Genomic DNA, 23,584 nt, shown 5'->3' on the forward strand with positions numbered 1-23,584 from the left:
GACTAGACAAAAGAGTGACTGAATGGGTGGCTATATTTCTAGAAAATAGAACTCAGAGAATTAGAGTAGGCAAAGCTTTATCTGTCCCTGTAATAATAAAGAGGGCAATTCCTCAAGGCAGTATTATTGGACCTTTATGTTTTCTTATATCTATCAATGATATGTGTAAAGAAGTGGAATCAGAGATAAGGCTTTTTGCAGATGATGTTATTTTGTATAGAGTAATAAATAAGTTACAAGATTATGAGCGGCTGCAAAATGACCTTGATAATGTTGTGAGATGGACAGTAGGCAATGGTATGATGATAAACGCAGTTAAAAGTCAGGTTTTGAATTTTACAAAGAGGAAAAGTCCTCTCAGTTTTAATTACTGCATTGATGGGGTGAAAGTTCCTTTTGGGGATCATTGTAAGTACCTAGGTGTTAATATAAGGAAAAATCTTCATTGGGGTAATTACATAAATATGATTGTAAATAAAGGATACAGATATCTGCACATGGTTATGAGGGTATTTAGTGGTTGTAGTAAGGATGTAAAGGAGAGAGCATAACATTCTCTGGTAAGACCCCAACTAGAGTATGGTTCCAGTGTACAGGACTCTCACCAGGATTAATTCAGGAACTGGAAAAAATCCAAGAAAAAGCACTCAATTTGTTCTGAGTGATTTCTGACAAAAGAGTAGCGTTACAAAAATGTTCCAAAGTTTGGGCTGAGAAGACTTAGCAGAAAGGAGACGAGCTGCTTGACTAAGTGGTATGTAATAGTTTCAAACAGATTTATTAAAAACCACCATTCCAACACTCTACAATCTTTATATTTAGGATACAATTGTTACATAGATGTTAATGTGGTACATGTTTCGCTTAACTTTGTAAGCATCTTCAGCCACATATAATCCAAAGTTAAGTCAGGGCCCTGAACCAGGTTCCTCATTAAGGTCTAATTAATTCCAATAGTACTAGGTAGAAGAGACATAAAAATTTTATTTGTGGAGTAAGCGATGCTTAAAATATACTGGTAACTGAGATACCTTTAATGAACGTGTCAATAATATCATATATACATGGAATAAAATACTAGTATAACGTCTAACGGTACAAGTTGATTATATGTAGAGTAATCAAAGTCATAAAAGTTGTAACATTATAATTGGTTTTTACAAAGTTTATTAATATTAGTGAAGCATGGATTAATTAAAACTCACAATTAAAATCTTTAAGCTTGATAGAAATGAGAGTCAGGTACATAGAAATCACAGTAGAGTTGTTGAATATCAAGTAGTTGCAAACATTGTTAAAGGCGCTTGTAATGCATTAAAGTATAGAAGTGTTGTTCCACTTTCATTGTAGTGTACTGTAGTCATGAGCTATTTTACGTAGATTCAACGTATGGAGAGTTCAACTAAACCTTAGATGTAAGAGATCACAATGTGAAGCGTTTTGAATGCCCTTATGTTGAAGAGAGGTGACTGGCTTTGTTGGCTGCTTGAGAGATCTGTATTCTAAATATAAGGATTGTAGAGTACTTGTATTGGAATGGTGGTTTCTAATAAATCTGTTCAAAACTTTTATATTACAAACTCCAATACGGTGATCTAAATGAGATTCATAACTTGTAATAAGTGGTATGTTCCGAGCTGTCAGTGGAGAGATGGCGTGAAATGACATCAGTAGACAAAGAAGTTTGAGTGGTGTCTTTAAAAGTAGGAATTTTCACAATATGAAGATAAAGCTGGAATTCAAGAGGACAAATTGGGAAAAATATTCGTTTATAGGAAGGAGATTTAGGGATTGGAATAACTTACCAAGGGAGATGTTCAATATATTTCCATATTCTTTGCAATCATTTAAGAAAAGGCTAGGCAAACAACAGATAGGGAATCTGCCACCTGGGCAACTGCCCTAGAGTGAGTGAGTGAGTAAGTGAGTGAGTTATTTATTTATTTATTTATTTATTTATTTATTTATTTATTTATTTCTGTTTTCTCAGAGCATATAGACCTGTATAGCCTGTACATCTGTTGCACAGAAGGGATTTGACTCAACCTTGTGCCATGGCTTTATCTCTCATTTTGGATTACAAGGAACTGGTTTTGTTTCATGATGTAATGCCTCTCTCGTTTTGTTATGAAGCCAAACATAAGTGAATGTTAGATATGATTTAAAAAGACTTCCAAAGTAATGATAGGATTGAAATTTCCCTTGAAAATGATCTCTTTCTACTTCTCCAAGAAAATGCAAATCTGTCATACAGAAAATTCTGCAGAGATCTAAGGAAATGTAGCCTAAAAGAGAATAAGGCAATTGATATAACACTTCTGAGCTTGTAGTTTTACATGACATTTTATATTGTGATCATAGCTACAGAACCTTCTGTTTAACACATTTCAAATCAAATCAAAAATACTTTATTTGCGAATGAGGTGTCTATCTCGGTGGCAAATGTTACATAAAAATACATTATTATCAAGCACTAAATTTTAAATTAAAAAGAGAAGAATACATTTCATAAAGTACAGTATTATACAATTTACACTAACAATTTCTCTATTAAACACACAGCTCATCCTTAATAAATGTGTATTATTTACAAAATTCTACTCATAATATCTTCTGTACTTACAAACATATCAACTCATCTACAGTATTTGGAATTACTTCAAATAATACTATACAACTGTATAAGATTAAAATTTATATTGCATTTTTTTAAACCCATTTGGTCCCTAACAAGCATAACGACCTGCTGCGTCTGAATGAGAGCCCTTTTTGCCGCCGCTTTTCAGAGTTCCTGAAGGGCCTTCACAGCTACTGTAGCAGTCCCAGGGCTCTCAAAGTCCCGACTGTAGTTCACCTTTACAGGCAGTCCTCTACTTCAGCTATCCAATCTCCATAGATCAGTGGATGGAATTAATTTATTCACAAAAATTATTTATTTACCATAACCTGCATAGGTTGAATGCCCTCTAACATTTATTTTGTCTGTTGCTGTTCATTGTTTTCTTGAATATCTGTACACATTTTGGAAAAGGATCAAATATTTCCCATGGTAAACTGTTCCACTTTTTCATCCCCTTCCCAGTGAATGAAAATTTACTCCAATTGCTTCTGCTAAAATCCCTTCTAATTTGCGATGGTATGTATCAGTGTGGTATACATATTTTTTTCAGAGGCCATTATGTATCACATGCTTTCACACAGATTCGTATCTCTCTGCTTCTTAGCAGATTTAGTGAGGAATTAAATTCTTATCATATAGCCACATGAGGAGTCAATGTATGGGATAACTATCAGTCGTACATGGCAGTAACAATGTGGGACATAAATGACTAGAAATAATGCTCAATACTATCAATAATGGCAGGAATACTTGTTGAGCATACACATTTCTTCAGTCTTCCCGACTGCATTATAATGATTACGAGATGAATGAATGCCTCTAAACAGAACTTGACTGTCATTTGAGGTAACTTTGTCAAGAACAAGAGGCAGACCACGTGTGCCACCAGTGATGCATACCCAGCTTTTCTGTGGGCTGTCATGTTCTACAAGTGGTACACGATTAAACAGATGGAAAAGCACTGTGAATATACTGTCAGCACTGTTAAGAAAAAGTTCCCCCCCTCCCAAAAAAAAAATCTGTATGGCAGGGAGGAGTAAAAATAACATTTAACTCCATTGTGAATGTGTGAACTTAGAATCCAAATCACAGGGACCTGGCTTTTGATTTCAAACACTTCTTGTCGAAGCACCCACAACTTCTGACCCATAGTACAGGAGCTGGTTATTTGGCATTGGTGTGATGGAAGATGATTCCTTCAACAATTTACTCCTCAGTAACTTGTACTTTCTGACAAACTGAAAACAATCTTTTATTGAACTAATAGTTTCATCGTAAAATCCTTTGCTCATTCTTTGGTTAATAGTCATATATCATTGATGTTGTCAGGGAGATCTTTGCAAACTGAAATTGAACAAACCACTTTCCTTGTTCTCAGTCACTGTACTTTCTCCAAAAGCTGCACAAATCTTCCTTCACGATGGTGAAGCATTTTTCTCTTTAAGATGACAAATCACCCGAAAGTACCTAAAACTTATACTTTCCATGTTTAATGAACATTTAAGCTAATAAGATGCATTCTGAGACACATCTCAGTGAGACAAAGACATAGAGGATATGAAATAAGGGGAGATTTTGGCAAACTCTCCATTTTACGTGTGTGGTGGACATGTACCTATAGAATACGCAGCAACAAATCTGAACAAATGTACAATATGTTATAACATGGCAGTTAGGCAGTTTTTGCAATAAACTTTCTTACATGTAAATAATGGATAGTATATTTCAGCCATACAACCCCAACCCACCGACTCCCAGGATTTTTACATAAACTATAGATACATATGAAATATTACAATTATTGTATGTATTATTATATAAATTTAAAACAATTAATATTTGTATTTCTTTCATTTTTCAGTTTGCCTATGCACACATTTTTCCTGGGTGTTAGAAGATGGGCTTCCCTTGCATCTTCAGCCTCTTATTTAATAGATATACACTTGCTATACTTAGCGTTGTGTTGCTTCTAAAATTCTGGCTGAAACTGACAACAGGGAGATGCAAAAGTAGAAGGCAGTTACATGGAAAAACTGTCATAGTTACTGGAGCAAATTCAGGTATGTTAAAGCAATGATTTATTGCCTGTGTTGGCTGACAAGTATGTAAGAATTCTGGTATGAATTCAGTCAAAGAGATTAATTATCAAAAGATAGCTTCAGTTCGATGATTTTCAGATAACATAAGAGTTACTAAGAAAATTAGATTTCAATTGATATACCAGAGTCTGAACCCAGCTCTCTGAAGACAAGTGATGTAACCAGAGAGAAACATCTTGCAGTGCCTTGTGCTTTGTTATGTACCATCCTCTTCCCTTATCCAACTCCTGCCAGGTTGGGACATTTATGGCACTTGAACTTTCTCTCTCCTTCCACTATTCCTCTTCCATCATTTTGTCCCATGCAGGTTTCTCACTGGGCAAGTTGGCTGTGCGGTTAGGAGCGCGCGGCTGTCAGCTTGCATCTGGGAGATTGTGGGTTTGAATCCCACTGTTGGCAGCCCTGAAGATGGTTTTCCGTGGTTTCCTATTTTCACATCAGGCAAATGCTGGGTCTGTACCTTAATTAAGGCCATGTCCGCTTCCTTCCAACTCCTAGGCCTTTCCTATCCCATCGTCGCCATAAGACCTATCTGCGTCGGTGCAACATAAAGCCACTAGCAAAAACAAGGTCAGGTTTCTTCTTCTTCATGCGCTCCTCTTTATTGAATCGATCCATCTTGTTCTAGGTCTCCCTCAAGCTCCCTTTCCTTCAAACTTCATCTCCATCATCTGTTTCGGTATTCTTTCTTTCTCCATTCTCATTACATGTCCAAACCATCTTAGTTTACCCCAAACCCCATGGCACTTAACGCCGTTGAAAGGGCTTTGGCCTGCCCAGCGACCACTGCTCAGCCCAAAGGCCTGCAGATTAGGAGGGGCCGTGTGGTCAGCACGACGCATCCTCTCGGCCGTTATTCTGGGCTTTCGAGACCAGGGCCGCCATTTCACCGTCAGATAGCCCCTCAATTCTAATCACGTAGGCTGAGTAGACCTCGAACCAGCCCTCAGTTCGAGAGAAAAATCCCTGACCTGGCCGGGAATCGAACCCGGGCCCTCCAGGTGAGAGGCAGGCACGCTACCCCTACACCACAGGGTCAGCCAAAAGGGAACTGAGCCAAGGCATGTGGTGTTCCCAAGTTGTTACCCATCCAAATACTGACCACGACCAATGTTGCTTAACTGCGGTGATCAGATAAGCACCGGTGTATTCAACATGGTATGGCCGTTGGCAAAAGGGAACTGAGCCAACAGCACATGGTGTTCCCAAGCGGTCACCCATCCAAGTACTGACCACGCCCAATGTTGCTTAACTGTGGTGATCGGACGAGAACCGGTGTATTCAACATGGTATGCCCGTTATTTTGAATACACTGGTTCTCGTCCGATCTTAGTTTACTTCTATAAATTCTTTCATTTAAGTATTCCATTCTGACCTCCCTTCTTACATATTTGTTTCTCAACCTGTCTTTCCTTATTTTTCCTGTCATACTTCTTAGGTATTTTGCTGATTTGAATTCTACTCTCCTCCCTATTTGTCACTGTCCAGGTCTCAGCCCCATAAGTCAGTAAGGGCGCATCATAAATTTTGCACATTACCAGTAGCTCTTTATACTTCCTTGGTACTTCCTTATTCCAGACAAGGTTTCTTACACTCTGGTAGAATGCATTGCTCTGTTATGTCCTCTTGCTAATCTCCATGTCCAGCCTTGTTTTCTGTATTTAAAAAAAAATTATATTTGTTCATTGCATCGACCTATGAAGATCTTTTGCCACTACTTTCACCATATGAGAGGAACCTGCATGTAAGTGGAATTGTGTAAGTGTAGAGTGTTGAATGTGAAGCAAGGAATGTTAAGGATGACACGAACACCCAGTCCCCAGGCCAGGGATATTAACCCCTGATCCAGCCGGGAATCCAACCCAGGGCTGCTGGGTGACAGGTTTTGATCACCAGTCTTTCTTAATGCCTTCCCTTTGTCTTTCTCCTCTTTATATCACCATAGTAGAGTATTGCTTTTCTCTGCACTGATTTTCATAGCATACCTTTCAATTTTCTCAGTCAATGCATCGAGTTGCTCTTGTAGCTTTTTGCTGTTCATTCCTCAGACCACGATATCATATGCAAATAGTAATAACTTCATCTCTCTATTACCATATGATTCCTTTGTCTCCTTTACAATTTTGTCCATAACCATCAGAAACAAAAGAAGTGACAGCACAGTCCCCCATCTTAGATCAGTTTCATTTCTAAACCATTCCGTCTTTCCAACTGGATTCTGTATACTGCTAACACAGTTGTTGTACATTGCTTGCACTACTTCTACAGTTTGTGTACCCAGTCCCTTTTTGGCCATAGTTTCCCCAACCTCCTCTCCTGGAACACTATCGTATGCCTTTGTTAGATCTAGGAATGTCATGACCAGATCCTTTCCACATTCCAAATTCTTTTCCATTAATTGACCCATGCTGCAGATTGGGTCCACTGTAGATTTTCCACTACTAAAGCCATACTGTTCCTCTTGCAACACTCTTTCTAGTTTCCTTTTCATTCTCTGTAATAATGTTTCCAGTTTTTTTCCACTTGTGATAAGAGTGTGATTCCCCTACAGTTATCACACATATTTTTGTCCTCCTTCTCAAAGACTTTCCCCAGTCTTCTGGTGCTCGTTTCTGTTTTAACAATCTGTATACCCATTGTAGTCCAACAAGGTCTAGGAGCCTTTAAAATTTCTACACTAATTTTATCCATCCTTGGTGCCTTTCCTATTTTCATTTTATGGACTGCTAATTCCACCTTTAACATTGTTATATCATCATCTACTGTTGAGGCATTGCACTGTATTACTACTATTTCCTCTGCACAAGTTCTCACATTCAGCAGGAGTATTTACTCCTTCCATCTTCTCTTCATTTCTTCTGGATGTGTTATCAACTCTCCACATTCCTCTTCCATCAGCTTTGTATATACTCTTTATTGAATAGAATTTGTTTCTGAAATTTGCAATTTTCTCAGGTATTGGCAAAGAAACAGCACGGGACTTAGCTAGAAGAGGTGCACGAGTCATATTAGCTTGTCGAGATATGGATCGTGGTAAGGAAGCTCAAGGTAAGAGTGTCAGCAAGAATCTGTTCCTCATAAATGTAATCTATTCTGGCCAGAATTCCAATACAATAATTGCGAAGTAATAGAAAGTACTGTATTAAAATGTAGTAAATAAGTGATATTTATTTTTGTGCAGTCTGTTTGAAGTACTTTCTACATATTAGAGAAGAAGAAAAAAGCACATGGGCATTGCATGCAACCGGTCTTGTGACTGAAGTAGTGTGAATTATCAGACAAGGGTATACTGGGCATCCTTGGGCTATTAGTCCACACTTGAGATAATTTTCTACTGTATCAGTCAGTTGAAGGTTTCTAACTAAACTGGACAAGGCACATAACAAACTTAAGCAACATTTACAGTGACAAATATCTCTTGTTGCAACGTAAGTTTCAAAGCCACTTGTCCATGGAGAAACACTGCACTGAGTGAGGTGGCTATGGAGTTGGGGTCACGTAGCTATCAGCTAGCTTTGGGAGGTAGTGAGTTCGAGCCCTACTGTCAGCAGACCTGAAGATGGAATCCTGTAGTTTCCTGTGATTCCCCACCATTTTCATGGAGTTGTACCTTAAGGCCATGGTCACTTCCTTCTCAGTCTTTTCCTTTTCCATTCCATTGTCACAATAAGACCATTTGTGCCAGTGCAATGTAAAACAAATAGCAAAAAATTAAAAATTAAAAAGGTAATGGAAACGAGACAGAAAAACTTTCACAAGTGTGTTTATAAGAGAATATAAAATACTTCATTTAGAATGCCAGTGGTTCATGAATTAAACTTGAATGATCCAGATACTTTATCTAATATTTGCTGATGAATTTTACATTCTAAATGGAACAATATAGTGGACTTCATACATTTTCATTGCTAGCAGGTTAACATTGCACTGCCTTATAGGTTGTCAGGTAATTCAGGACAGGAAAAGGGAAGGAAGTGGCCATGGCATTAATTAAGATACAGCCCCAGCATTTGCCCAGCATGAAAATAGGAAACCACAGAAAACCATCTTAAAGGCTGCCATTGGTGAGTTTCACATCTAGGTCACTCCAATGCAAGCTGCATGACCCATACTGCACAGCAAACTTGCTTACTGATTTCACTCTCCTTTCCAACTTAATGTCCCAATACAAGATTTTGGAACTCCTTACAACTCATGAAATCATATTATGCAATGAAGCAGCTGGATAACGTTGCACAATTAGAGTGACATAATTGAACGATAGCTTTTAATTTGTTAAGATAGAAGCCATTCTTTTCAGCGTCGACTTACAGTGAAGTTCGGAAACTATGTGAAGAAGAATATGTAGAACATATGAAATACTCACTAAAGATATATGCACTTACGGTTGGGTAGTAGAACAGTCCAAATGTTCAAGAGGTGTTTGATGAATGGTAATCTCAATCAGACAGTTTACAGGAACAGCCTGCTAGACAGTTTATAGGAACAACTTTCTAGACAGTTTACAGGAACAACCTGCTAACTGTTTGGACTGTCAAACAGATCACAATGTTTAATGCACCTACCCTGTAAATACCAAAATTCTTAATCTTATCCTTTTAATATGGGAAAGCTGCAAAGTATCTGTTGACCTTACAAATGCCACTGTTGTTACTCTTTTCAAAAAAGGTGATAGTAGAGTTTGTGATATCTATCATGGTATATCATTGCTATCTATAGCTGTTCTTGCTAGAATTTTTCTCAATTACCTGCAGATTATTTCTGAGAGGATCCTACCAGAATTGTAGTGTGGTTTTAGAACCATCAGAGACACAACAGGTATGATCTTCTATGCAAGGCAAATCCAGAAAAAATGAAAAGATCAACAGACTCCTTTATACCTAGTGTTCTATGACCTGGAAAAGGCTTTCAACTCAGTCCCGAGACCAGCTACATGGACAGTACTGAAACACTTCGGCTGTCAACAACATTTTTTAGATCTGGTCAAGGCTCTTCATACAAACATGTCTGGGCAAATCATTCATCAAAATATTATCTCCGATCCATTTCCAATCGGTCATGGATTGAAACAAGGATGTGTGTTTGCTCCAACACTCTTCAATCTTTACCTGGCTGCCATGCTACATGGAACATCTACAGACAGCCAAGGTGTAAAGGTCAGATATCGCATTCATGGGGGACGGTTCAGTCAGGCTAGACTTTGCTCCCAAATGCTTACTAATATTACCTCCAGTATGGAATTGCAATATGCAGATGATGCTGCTGCACCTGCTGTCACAGCTGGGGAGCTGCAACAGTCAGTCAGTCATTTGTTTCAAGAGTGCTTGCGATCGTTTTAGTCTCTCCATTAATGTTCAGAAAACCAAAGTACTCACACAGCCTGCACCTGAGTCAAACTGGAGCAGGTTGACCACCTTTTGTATTTAGGAAGTATCCTTTCAACAGATGCTAACTGCTCACATGATGCGAATAGGAGAATTGGTGCTGCCTACCCAGCATTTGGGTGTTTATCTCATTGTGTCTTCATGACCTAGCTGCCATGCTACATGGAACATCTACAGACAGCCAAGGTGTAAAGGTCAGATATTGCTTTGTTGGGGGACTGTTCAATATGGCTAGACTTCACTCCCAGTCCATACTAAGATCATGGTTTACTGTGCTATTGTCATATCAACACTGCTTTACGGTTGTGAAATTTGGACCACCTACCATCAGAATATCATAAAGCTAGAGCACTTCCATCTGCTAAAACTTAGATCCATCTTGAATATCAAATGGGAGGACCATGTCACCAACCTTGCAGTTCTTGAGAAAGCATGTGCTATATACATTGAGGCTACCATCATTGGCCACTGCCTCAGATGGATAGGGCATGTCCATCACATGAGGAATACCATGCTTCCTTGTCAATTCCTGTATGATGAACTCTTCTCGACACAAGACTTCATGGAGCCCCTTTGAGGCATTTCAAGGATCAGCTAAAGCATACTATGAAAAGAGCTAGAATTAACACTCAATCCTTAGATACGCTTGCTGAGAATAGTACACTTTGGTGGCACACTGTTTCTACATCATTTACTGTGTTTGAAGGGGAATGACGTAAACGTGAAGATGTTAAACATCAAGCACAGACGCTCTGTTAAGCTCAGCCCTGTCCTCCCCCAGCCATTCCATGTGATTTGTGTGGACGTACATTTCATGCCAATATTGGGCTACCAAGTCATATAAAATACACTGACTGACAGTGACAATGCAACACCAAGGAGGAGTGGTTCGAAAGGGATGAAAGTTGGGGAAAAAACAGAGATGGCACGGACGAATAATTGATGTTTATTTCAAACCGATATGCAGGTTACACAATGCGCACGGCATCGACTCAGTAGGATGTAGGACCACCGCGAGCGGCGATGCACGCAGAAACACATCGAGGTACAGAGTCAATACGAGTGCGGATGGTGTCCTGAGGGATGGTTCTCCATTCTCTGTCAACCATTTGCCACAGTTGGTCGTCCGTACGAGGCTGGGGCAGAGTTTGCAAATGGCGTCCAATGAGATCCCACACGTGTTCGATTGGTGAGAGATCCGGAGAGTACGCTGGCCACGGAAGCATCTGTACACCTCGTAGAGCCTGTTGGGAGATGCGAGCAGTGTGTGGGCAGGCATTATCCTGCTGAAACAGAGCATTGGGCAGCCCCTGAAGGTACGGGAGTGCCACCGGCCGCAGCACATGCTGCACATAGCGGTGGGCATTTAACGTGCCTTGAATACGCACTAGAGGTGATGTGGAATCATATGCAATAGCGCCCCAAACCATGCTGCCGCGTTGTCTAGCGGTAGGGCGCTCCACAGTTACTGCCGGATTTGACCTTTCTCCACGCCGACGCCACACTCGTCTGCGGTGACTATCACTGACAGAACAGAAGCGTGACTCATCGGAGAACACGACGTTCCGCCATTCCCTCATCCAAGTCGCTCTAGCCCGGCACCATGCCAGGCGTGCACGTCTATGCTGTGGAGTCAATGGTAGTCTTCTGAGCGGACGCCGGGAGTGCAGGCCTCCTTCAACCAATCGACGGGAAATTGTTCTGGTCGATATTGGAACAGCCAGGGTGTCTTGCACATGCTGAAGAATGGCGGTTGACGTGGCGTGCAGGGCTGCCACCGCTTGGCGGCGGATGCGCCGATCCTCGCGTGCTGACGTCACTCGGGCTGTGCCTGGACCCCTCGCACGTGCCACATGTCCCTGCGCCAACCATCTTCGCCACAGGTGCTGCACCGTGGACACATCCCTATGGGTATCGGCTGCGATTTGACGAAGCGACCAACCTGCCCTTCTCAGCCCGATCACCATACCCCTCGTAAAGTCGTCTGTCTGCTGGAAATGCCTCCGTTGACGGCGGCCTGGCATTCTTAGCTATACACGTGTCCTGTGGCACACGACAACACGTTCTACAATGACTGTCGACTGAGAAATCACGGTACAAAGTGGGCCATTCACCAACGCCGTGTCCCATTTATCGTTCGCTACGTGCGCAGCACAGCGGCGCATTTCACATCATGAGCATACCTCAGTGACGTCAGTCTACCCTGCAATTGGCATAAAGTTCTGACCACTCCTTCTTGGTGTTGCATTTGCTCTGTCAGTCAGTGCATATTCCAAAGCAGTGTGAGTTTAAAAATGTAAACTGCTGAATAATTTTACTCAGATATGAGTTTCAGCTGACGGCAACAAGTCCATGATGAGATGCAACAAATTTTCCAAAATTTCCCATTCTGCCAACTTGTGCTTGGATATACCATATTTATCCTCATATATCCCTCAGCAGATTAGAGCAGATGCAGGATGCAATAGTTATGTAGAAATCAAAAGGTTAGCACAGGATTGGGTGACATGAAGAGCTGTATCAAACCAGTCTATGGACTGATGACTCAAATAACAACAACATCCCTCCCTCGTGTATTTCTTCCCTGGCTTTCTAGCAAACTATTTTAGGTTTTTTTATTTTATTCACATAATTTTTTTTTGTCATCAAGTTCAGAAATTTAACTCTTCTAATTTGAAATATGAACTCATCCAATGAGTTCCCCTAATTTAAAAATGGAAATTGTCCATGAAATATAGTAGTCATTGTTAGTCCCAAAGTTTTCAAGATGGAAAACCTGCAGTGGAATGAAGATGTATATTTCTAAAGTTAAATTAGAAGGATAAAAATATAGTGAAAAGAATGCTTTCAAACCCATGAGTAGACAATTTGCCATTGAACTAAGATTAATTTGATATTAAAGGAAGAAGAATGATGCATTTATGAAGATGTATACAAAACTAAGATCATTTCATGGACAGAAAAGCAGAAAAAATCCAGAAATTGATAATGAACTGCTGAATTATGTAGCGGAACAGAGAAACAATGTATAGCTGTATTACTTGAAATGATTCAAGTCAGATGACAGCCGAAAATTCAAAGTGAGCACACAATGTCCTGTTCATTTTGTGAGGCAAAATTGGCTCAGTTTGAAGAGGAGAAAACTCTTGTGCAATGACCGCCCGAGGATTACATGGACAAGGTAATGGAATTTTACAAATTCATGCTCCAGCAAGGAAAACAATATGACTACACTCCCAATCAGATAGGAAATGCAGACAAAAACCCTGTATTTTTGGACATGCCCCACAACACTGCAATAAATCAAAAGGGGGTATTTTCCACAATAGTAAAAACTAAAAGAAAAAAATGAAGCATATTGCAGAGTTATGTTGTCTGTGACTGCTGTTGGTAACTAGTTGCCAATTTTAGCAACTTTTAAATGAAACACACTGCCAAAAGATGATCTCCTGAATGTTATTGTAGTTACGGTCCAAGAAAGAGGATGGATGCCATTTGAATTAATGAAGGACTGGCTCTAAGTTGTGTGAAATTGCTGCCCAGAAGCTTTGCTGAAGAAAAAGTAATTGTTGATTTCAGACAACTTTCACACATATTTGATAGATGATGTGAAAATAGAAATGTACATGTCCAACACTGTTATCATACCAGGAGGACTAACAAGTTTTCTGCAACCACTAGATTTTTCTGTGAACAAATTATTCAAGGACTATCTTTGCAAGTTCTACAATGAGAAGGTGTTGATGTGGTAGCACAATTTAACAGAAACCAGAAAAATACAGTGACCTTCTATTGAAGTGATTTCCTCATGGATTGTGTGTAAAGGGATCTTGATTTATAAAGCAAAGTGCTTCATGAAGACTGGAAATTCCAATGGGCTTGATGACTCAAAGAATCATGCAACATAAGATGATGGAAAGATCAGTGGTAAGGATGAAGATGACATACGTACAATAGAAGACAACTTGAACAGTAGTTCTAGCTGCAGTGAGTGATTTGAGGTATTTATGTTATATTTTAGAACAAAATTGATGGAAAATAGGAGCACTGCTGGAGCAGTATCACTAAAAGGTGATTTGGTTTTATAAGGGATGACCTTGAAGAGAGAGTAATGCAGAAAGAGAAACAATTGTCATACAATGGGCAGCAAGCTTTCTTTAAATAAACAGTTTTATGGTATTAATGTAGACTTTTTTGATTTGCTAAACTCTTCCTGTAACACTTTTCTTCTGAAATAGAATTCTCACACAATTTTCCCTTAGGAAAAATATAGGTTCTTACAGTCAATCAATACTATGAAATATTGGTTATTTAAGCAAACATGATTCACCTTGTTTAATGGCTTCTTCAGTTCATCATTCTTTGTATCAAGAAATTATAAATCATTATAGTTCAATCATATACAAAACAAACAGTGTGCATTCAAGATGTACATATGTCGAATCCTTGTCCCGTTTCTCTATGGGGTCAGGTATGAAGTGAGATGAATCTTTGTAGCATGTTTTTACGAGTAGATGCCCTTCCTAATGTCAGTCTGGCAAGGCTGGCACTGATGCTGATGCTGATGTGTAATTATTTGATAAAACAATCAGATAAGTGGGGAACAACATAGAAAGGAACGTTATTGTAGCGGGTGGTCTGAATTTACCAAATGTAGAAAGACTATTTTCATTGATCTCAGCACAAAGGACTGATAATAGAAACAGTTTCAATGTGGAATCAGTGAAAATCCACTTAATGGTTCAATATAATCTAAAGAAATATACACCGCCAGCCGAAAGTTTCTGTACAAAGCATATGTACCCGCACGAATATGTTTAATGATTAGAGACGGGAATTTGCCTATTTGCCTATTTTATTCCTGTGTTCAGAAACGTAGCCTTTTGAGATATAAATCCGTATTAGGGTCCTTTAGGCTAGATCTTATTGGTTTTATTGTGCCTATAAATGCCTATTTCAGGGGTTTGTGCCCATTGGGAGTATAATTACCTATTTGATGCCTTTTGAATCTATTTTAAAGAAGCCAATTTTCTTCCAGTGCATTATACAGTATTGTAACTGATGTGCGCAACAGTATTATCTCCTCATTTCTCAAGACCTGTTTACCCCACGAACAAAAATGGGAATTCTTGGAAGTCACCAGAAATAGTTCTTGGGAAATTTCCGTCAGGAGAAACAAGGAACAATTTGACCTCAAAGCCTTCAACCCCTCCAACCTTCCAAGACATATGCGAGAACCAATCAACGTCGAACCCTTATACTCCATCCTCGATGTGAACTGTTGTACGTGTACGCTTTATCTTCACAACGTGTTGTGATTTATTGTGAAGAAGTGTGCCTGAGGCAATGCCCAAAGAAAAATCACCAGGCGAGTTGGCTGTGCACTTAGGGGCACGCAGCTGTGAGCTTGCATCCGGGAGATAGTGGGTTCAAACCCCACTGTCGGCAGCTCTGAAGATGTTTTTCCGTAGTTTCTCATTTCTACACCAGGCAAATGCTGCGGCTGTACCTTAATTAAGGCCACGGTCACTTCCTTCCCACCCTTAGGCCTTTCCCATCCCATCATCCCCATAATACCTATCTGTGCCGGCGTGACGTAAAAAAATTGTAATTGCAAAGAAAAATCATGGTAGTCTTACTGGTTGAAGCGGTGGATCACAGGGGATCCCAATTTCACTACGGATGGGAAGGTAGTCTTCTGCCAAGCTTGCTGTAAGGAGGTAAGTTCGTTTGTTCCTTTTATGTTTTTGTGGCTGAACTATGATTGCATTTCATTGTAGCATTTATAGGCCTATTAATTTACATATTTTGGAAAGTTGTTTTGTTGCAATGATGCATTAATCATGAACTTTCAATAATTTATACTGCCAAAATATAAATAATCATTTAATTACTGAATGAGGAGTTAGAACGCTGGTGGTATCTTGTCACAGAGTGGATGAAAATTAAAAATCGGTATTTTGAACTCTGATTCAATTCCTGTGAAAATAGAGATTTACAACTGAAATATTTTCTTTCTTTCTTTCTTTCATAATCTGTTTACCCTCCAGGGTAGGTTTTCTCCTCGGACTCAGCGAAGGATCCCACCTCTACCGTCTCAAGGGCAGTGCCCTGGAGCGTGAGACTTTGGGTCGGGGGATACAACTGGGGAGGAGGACTAGTACCTTGCCCAGACAGCCTCACCTTCTATGCTGAAGGGGCCTTGTGAAGGCATGGGGAGATTGGAAGGGACAGGCAAAGGAGAGGGAAGGAAGTAGCCGTGTCTTTAAGTTGGGTACCATCCCGGCATTTTCCTGGAGGAGAAGTGGGAGACCACTTTGAGGATGGCTGAGGTAGGAATCGAATCCATCTCTCCTCAGTTGACCTGCCAAGGCTGAGTGGACCCCGTTCCAGCCCTCGTGCCACTTTTAAAATTTTGTGGCAGAGCCGGGAATCGAACCTGGGCCTCCGTGGATGGCGGCTAATCATGCTCACTACTACACCACAGAAGCGGACTGCAACTGAAATGTAATTTTAAAAAATAATGATTAACTTTCACCAGCGCTATGTGCAGGCTCTAGTGAACTCTACAAGATGGCATGGCTTGGACGGTGAAATGGTATATGGCTTTTAATGCCGGGGGTGTCCAAGGACATGCTCGGCTCGCCAGGTGCAGGTATTTCAATTTGACGCCCGTAGGCGACCTACGCGTCGTGATGAGGACGAAATTATAATGAAGACAACACATACACCCAGCCCCCGTGCCAGAGAAGTTAACCAATGATGGTTAAAATTCCTGACCCTACCGGGAATCGAACCCGAGACCCCTGTAGCCAAAGGCCAGCACACTAACCATTTAGCCATGGAGCCGGATGGCTTGGCGTGTTTAACAAGGCTACAAAGACTATCTTTACAAGACCAGGCCAGTGAAAAGACCGTTGGTCTGGATTGGTGAGGTCCGGTTAGTAACCGTTGTGCTCGGGGGGGAGGCAAGCAGAGAGAGCCTGGGATGTGTAAGCTCTAGCATCCCATCTAGAGTCTTGCTAAATTGTGACAAAAAGTAAGTTTATGGGCGCATGTCACGGCAATTTCAAATCGCACGGTTTTCTAATTTTCAATGAGGGTGGTGGCCTTGTGGGCACACATGATGCAGGATCTATTGCAGGCAACAGAAAATAGTCTTCATGACAACTGACCCGGCTCACCAAATGCGGCGAATAGCAACATATAAAATGTTCACAAATCTGAGATTTATAGTGCCTCCGTTGTAATTCTATGTAAGAACTGATAGGGGCAGCTTGGCGAGTTTCTGGCAAGCATACAAGAAGGATCTTTTCTCCACACTATACAGGTATCGTTTCACATCATTTTAATTATATTTTCACCCGGTGAACTCGACAGGAAACTGCTAGATTATAACTGAACATTTCTGAGGACATATTTCCATCTAAATTACAAATACTCTTGTTCCTACTTTTGCTCGCATCTGGAAGATAGTGGGTTTGAAACCCCATTGTCGGCAGCCCTGAAGATGGTTTTCTGTGATTTCCCATTTTCACACCAGGAATTAAGGCCTTGGCCACTTCCTTTCCATTCCCATCGTCGCCATAAGACCTATCTGTGTCGGTATGACGTAAAGCAACTAGCAAAAAAAAAGAGAAAGTTGGTACTTTATTTATACTTCTAGAAACATCACCTCTAATAGTCTTTCTCTTTTTTTATGAAACAAATGCATGTTTATACTGTCCGACTCGTTGGCTGAATGGTCAAATGTAACAAAGGCTTTTCAGTCTGTCAAACACACAGCAAATACAATGTAAATTATAACACTATAAACATATTTTTTTATATATGTACAGTGTTGTTTATGTAGTGTAAACTTGTCAATGATAGAGAGGTTAGTGATAACATGAAACAATAATGACAATAATAAAAATATATACAAGTATTAATATAATGAAAACTTACGTACTTATCTAGACTGCCGATGTTAAGTCCGTTGTCACCAAACACTATTTCAGGCTGAATGGTCAGCGTACTGGCCTTTGGTTCACAATGTCACGGGTTCGATTCCCGGCCAGGTCAGGGATTTTAACCTTAATTGATTAATTCCAGTGTGGCGTTTTCTGCATTAGAAATCATCCTAGGTAGGGCCCTCATTTTCACAGACATGCAGGTCACCTAATAGGCCCTCTATGAGTAAAAGACCTGCACTAGGCCTCTCCGGAGGCCATACACCATTATTATGTTTATATGAAGCATTATTGCCAATTAGCCCAGCTGTAGAATTATAAGAACATTGAATTTTAAGTTAATGTTATTATTTTTCAGATCAAATGTGAAAAGATACCATATAAATCCACATAGAAATACTGTGATGCATTTGACACGAGTACAGAAAGTGTTGTCATCGCAGCTTTTCTACCAGTCCACTGTGAACAGCGACCAACACCAGTTGTCTATAGACCTGTGCACTTCAATATCCCCCTACATAAACTGGAGCATCTTCAAACTTCAACAAGCTGCCAGGAGCAATCACTGAGTTGGAGACGAGTGGTTTTCCCCCAGTGTAGTCATTTAGGCTGGCCCCGTGGTATAGGGATAGCGTGTCTGCCTCTTACCCGGAGGCCCCGGGTTCGATTCCTGGCCAGGCCAGGGATTTTTATCTGGACCTGAGAGCTGGTTCGAGGTCCACTCAGCCTACGTGATTAGAATTGAGGAGGTAACTGATGGTGAGATAGCAGCCATGGTCTAGAAAGCCAAGAGTAACGGCCGAGAGGAACCATCGTGCTGACCACATGACACCTCGTAATCTGCAGGCCTTCGGGCTGAGCAGCGGTTGCTTGGTAGGCCAAGGCCCTTCAAGGGCTGTAGTGCCATGGGGTTTGGTGTGGTTTTGGAGTCATTTAGGGTTGTGGAAGAAGTCAGGAGAAGGTCTGACCGAACCTCTGGGAAGGTAGCCGCTATCAGCAAAAAGATCCATAAGGGTCCTGCAGCGGAATCCATGATGGAAAGTGACGGTAAAAGTAGCCAGGGTGCTAGGAGGTGAGGTAGATGAAGCGGTTGAACTAAAACCAGATGAAGTAGCTTCATTGTAGTTTTGTCCAATCACTTCCTGTGATGTTGAGAGATTTCTCTCAGTACAAAACATTCTGCCCGACAGGAGAACGAGATTGTTACTAGAAAACATTGAAACATTGCTTGTTGTAAATTCCTTTTTTAGTAATTGAGCGTGTTATTAAATTATAAGTTTTTTTTTCATGCCTATTTTGTTGCCTATTTTGAATGTTAGTGCCTATTTACATGCCTATTTTGGCTAATTTAAGAGCCTATATGCCTGCCTATTTTAACTGTTTTTTGTGCCTATAATTCTTGTCTCTATTAATGATTGTGTAATGACAGAATATATCACTGTAACCAAGTTTTGAAGGTTTTCGGGCAATGGCAATGAGTTTATGTTCAACGTTCAGCATTAGGAAAAAAAGCATCCTACTGTATAACACCTACAGTGAAACATAGAGGGGGCTCTGTGATGGTTTGGGGTTGTTTCACATTCAGTGGAGTTGGTAGACTGCATCGAATTCAAGGAACACTGGACAAAAATGGCTACCATTCTATCCTATCTCGTTATGCTCTTCCGTCTGGACAGCAACGTGGGTTTGTCCTCCAAGAAGACAATGACCCCAGACACATGTCTCGCTATTGCATGAATTATCTGCAAAACAAACAAAACTCTGGGGAATTGTTTTTAATGGAATGGCCCCCCACCAATGCCCAGACTTAAATCCAATTGTGCTGCTGTGGGAGTAATTGTATTGGAAAGTCCATAAAGAGTGTCCTCCTTCATCAGAAAAGCTGTGGGACATCTTTCGGAATACCTGGCAAAGTATACCTGCATCAATGTTAGAAAAAGTTGTTCTGAGAATGCTGCTTGCAGCAAAGCAGGGTTTCTTTGATGAGAAGAGAATTTGATGTGTGTGTTCTGATGATCTGTGAGAGTAAATATGTACATATTGTCTATTTCTTGTTCAGATGTAATGTAAAAACATTTTGTTTTATTGTAAAATATTAGTTTTAGAATATATATTTGTCAATTCCTTGCATAGATATGTTGTTTTCTTTTAATCTTAGTTCATTCTTTAACAGCTCAAATCTTGTCTGGTAACTTTTGGCTGGCAGCGCACATGTGTTTCATTTTATATGTTAGACACACCAAAACTCCTGAAAAGCAACTGAATCTTCAGAAGAGTACCAGCAAGACATATAAATTATTTTCATTATTTAAATTTTGTAAGAATTTACTGTATAATATAGAAATGGATAAATTTTGTTTATTTGTGTGAAAATTAGAATATATAAGTTTAAATTCATGCTCTCAATGGAGGATGAGAGTGGTTTAAATTACAAGATCTCCCTATAAAATTGCTTTCTTCAAAAAAAAAAATAATTGTGAAACCCAGATACAAGAAAACTAAGGAACAAGTCATCATTTTGGCTTGCAGTAATGCAACTGGCAACCGCAAGGTTAGGGTTGCATTAATAGGGAAATCACAGAAACCTAGAGCTTTCGAAAACCTGAAGAATCAGAAATCATTGCCCCTCCATTACATACATTAGAAGAAAGCATGGATGAATTCAGAAATCTTTAAAACCTGGTTCCAAAATGAATTCATACCAGCTGTAGAGAAATATCTCAAAGACAACAATTTGCTGAGAAAAGCTGCATTGCTCTTTGAAAACATGCCTTCACAATTGCCCATACCTCAGTCACTTTCTTGTTGTCAAAGCCAAGGGCGAGACTGACAGAGGACAATGGAAGTAGCAAATTTGTTTTAGTATATACCAGAAGACACTAGGTCTCACCAGCAAAGGCAAAACAAGTGGGAAAAATGTTGGGAACAACTTCTCCAGTGGATAATCCCCAGTGACTATAGTATATTCATATTAATTTTAAACTGTACAGTTATTACCCTGTTGTTGTTCATTTCCATGGTTGAGTGGTTAGCATCTTGAGATTTGGTCCTCAGGGCCTTAGTCATTGAAATCCAGCAGACAAAGTTTGTTTTCCAGGTGAGGGATGGCACCAAAAGGCATCTGTACACTAGGTTTGGGGCAGTCCGATTGAAATCTGGCAGTTAGGTATAAAATGTTTTATGCCTTAGGTATAATAATAAATAGCCTATCTGAAGCATCAAAGTGCATTAGGTCACGGAGCTAAGGAGTACTCCAGAAGCAGCACACATCACTAGTGTTACCACTCTGTATACTGCATGCTTCTCTCTCAGCAATGCCCCATCAGAACACTGCTGGAACAGGGTTCACTCATCCTTGTGAGACCAATGTAAAGTTGATTCTTCTAAACGGCTATGAAACATAGAAAGTTACAAAACAGATCAATAATGAGCTACAGGTGTTCATTAATAGATGTCTGCATGTATAACAAATGTGAAGTGGCCAGACATAATCTCAAAGGAAGATCTTTGGACCATGACCAATCAGCAACCGATTGATATCCAGATCAAGGAGAGGAAATGGCGCTGGATTAGGTGCACATTAAGGAAGGTGGATGGAGATGTTGAGAGGGCAGCGCTGGACTGGAACCCTCAAGGCATTAGAAAGCAAGGTCAGCCCAAGAAGACCTGGAAGAGGACGAGGATAATCAAAAAGGAAATTGCAGAGTTTGACAACACCCGAAATGTTAAGAAAATGGCCTGGAACTGTACTGTGTAGAGAAATTTTGCCAAGGCCCTATACTCCAGAGGGAGCAACAGGAAATAAGTCAAAGCAAGTCAGTTGGGCAACAAAATATTATATAGACTCTTTAGAGATAGGGCAGTTTGCTATTTGTGTTTTATATTATGGAATGATACAGATTTTACTTTGTTTGTTTCAGATGATATTATAAGGAGTACAGGAAATAAGAACATTGTCATCTATAAAGTAGATGTAAGTTCATTAAATTCAGTTAGAGAGTTTGTTAAGACAGTCAAAAAATTTGAAGATCGTCTTGATATCCTGATTAATAATGCTGGTGCTTCTGGAGTTCCTTATAAAAAGACTGCTGATGGACTCAATTTACTGATGCAGATCAATCATTTTGGACCATTTCTTCTCACAGTACTCCTTCTTGGTAAGTAACATGTTTCTGGAACTACTTAGATCCATGAATAGTGGTGTTTATGATTGCTGACTTATCAGGCATCATTGGTATATGGAACCAGACAAGAGTCACCTCCAAAACTGTCATCATCATCATCATCATCATCATCATTTTCCAATTCCAGTTTCCTGGGTGTGGTGTACAACTGCTCATCATCTCTTCCTGTCTGCATACAACTTCTTTTCCAGGTCATCTTCCCATCTGATTTCATTGTGCCTATCCAGCATTTCCTTCACCTTCCTGTTGGTTGTTTTCCTTGGACAATACAGCTGAAGTATTTCCTGACAGGTTCTTACTCTTCTTGGTCCAATATTCCTGTGCTCACTCTTCAGTTTCTACCTCATTTCTTCTATCACTCATTTTTTGTTTTACTTGATCTAATTTTATTTTCAGCATATTTCTTTCTCTTACTGCTGTCTTCACCTGGTCATTCCTCCTAGGCATTTCATTTTATATCAATTTTACACTTGTTTTCCCACAGATTTTGTCAGCTTTCTTTACAAGAGTTTCTTTGAACAAGGTCCATTCTTCTTTTACCCCTCTAATCTCAGTTTTGAGTAATTTTGTTGTTATCCTTGCTTGGCATTTCTGTTTCTTCTCTGAGTCCTTTATCAACCAGATCTTGATCTTTGGCATTTTCATGCACTTATTTTTGGTGACATGGACATCTTTAAAATCAGCTATTAATAGCCGATGGTCACTATCTGGACACTCACTAGGTATCTCTGACATCACTAACACACTGACCAGTTTTGCCATCAGTGATGATGCGGAATGTCATGGTCTTGAGTTTTCCATTCCAACTGTATCTTGTTTTTTTATGATTCTTCTTCTTCTGATATGCCCAAGTTGTTTTGCATGCAGAAATCAATCAAGTTGTCTCTTTTGGTGTTTCTGCCCCCAGAGCCATGAGGTCCAGTTATGTTTTCACAACCTTCTCTCTCTTTACCAATTTAGGCATTCAGATCACCCATAATTATGGTGTTCTCCTCCATTGGTTGTTCTTCAAGTTTGGTAAGGAATTCTTCTTTTTCATCTGCAGTACATCCTGTTTGAGGTGCATATACTTTAAATAAAGTGTGATGCATATTTCAATCTCATAATCTCATCTGGATGATCCTATCATTCACATAGGTGACATCTGCCTGTACATCTAGATCTTTGTAAAGGAGGAGACCATTTTTGGATTCGCTCAAGTTCCCAATCCAATATACTGCTAACATATATCCATTTCTTTCCAGAGCCTTTCTACTTTGTCTCACTCAACCCCAATATTCAAAGGTTGTGCCTGTCCATAAGGTCTACGAGTTTTTTACATTTATTAGCGAGAGTATGCTGAAGG

The 23,584-nt window shown here is 39.9% G+C and overlaps 1 protein-coding gene, 1 non-coding gene and 1 pseudogene across 2 annotated transcripts in view; 1 reads left to right on the forward strand and 2 right to left on the reverse strand.

Moving 5' to 3' along the window:
- The window catches only part of LOC136866789 (retinol dehydrogenase 12-like), a 104,836-nt gene that overhangs the window by 18,299 nt on the left and 62,953 nt on the right, over positions 1-23,584 (forward strand). Inside the window, exons 2-4 of the mRNA XM_068227062.1 lie at positions 4,482-4,680; positions 7,675-7,767; positions 21,976-22,212. Of these exons, the coding sequence (XP_068083163.1) occupies positions 4,518-4,680; positions 7,675-7,767; positions 21,976-22,212 (493 nt within the window). The 5' untranslated portion in view covers positions 4,482-4,517. The remainder of the gene's footprint in view (positions 1-4,481; positions 4,681-7,674; positions 7,768-21,975; positions 22,213-23,584) is intronic.
- On the reverse strand, positions 5,774-5,891 carry LOC137499051 (5S ribosomal RNA; annotated as a pseudogene).
- On the reverse strand, positions 5,904-6,022 carry LOC136867548 (5S ribosomal RNA). The gene has a single exon (XR_010859736.2). It is a non-coding gene; the product is annotated as a 5S ribosomal RNA (ribosomal RNA).

Source organism: Anabrus simplex, chromosome 3 (assembly GCF_040414725.1).
Source record: "Anabrus simplex isolate iqAnaSimp1 chromosome 3, ASM4041472v1, whole genome shotgun sequence".
Taxonomy (NCBI): domain Eukaryota; kingdom Metazoa; phylum Arthropoda; class Insecta; order Orthoptera; family Tettigoniidae; genus Anabrus; species Anabrus simplex.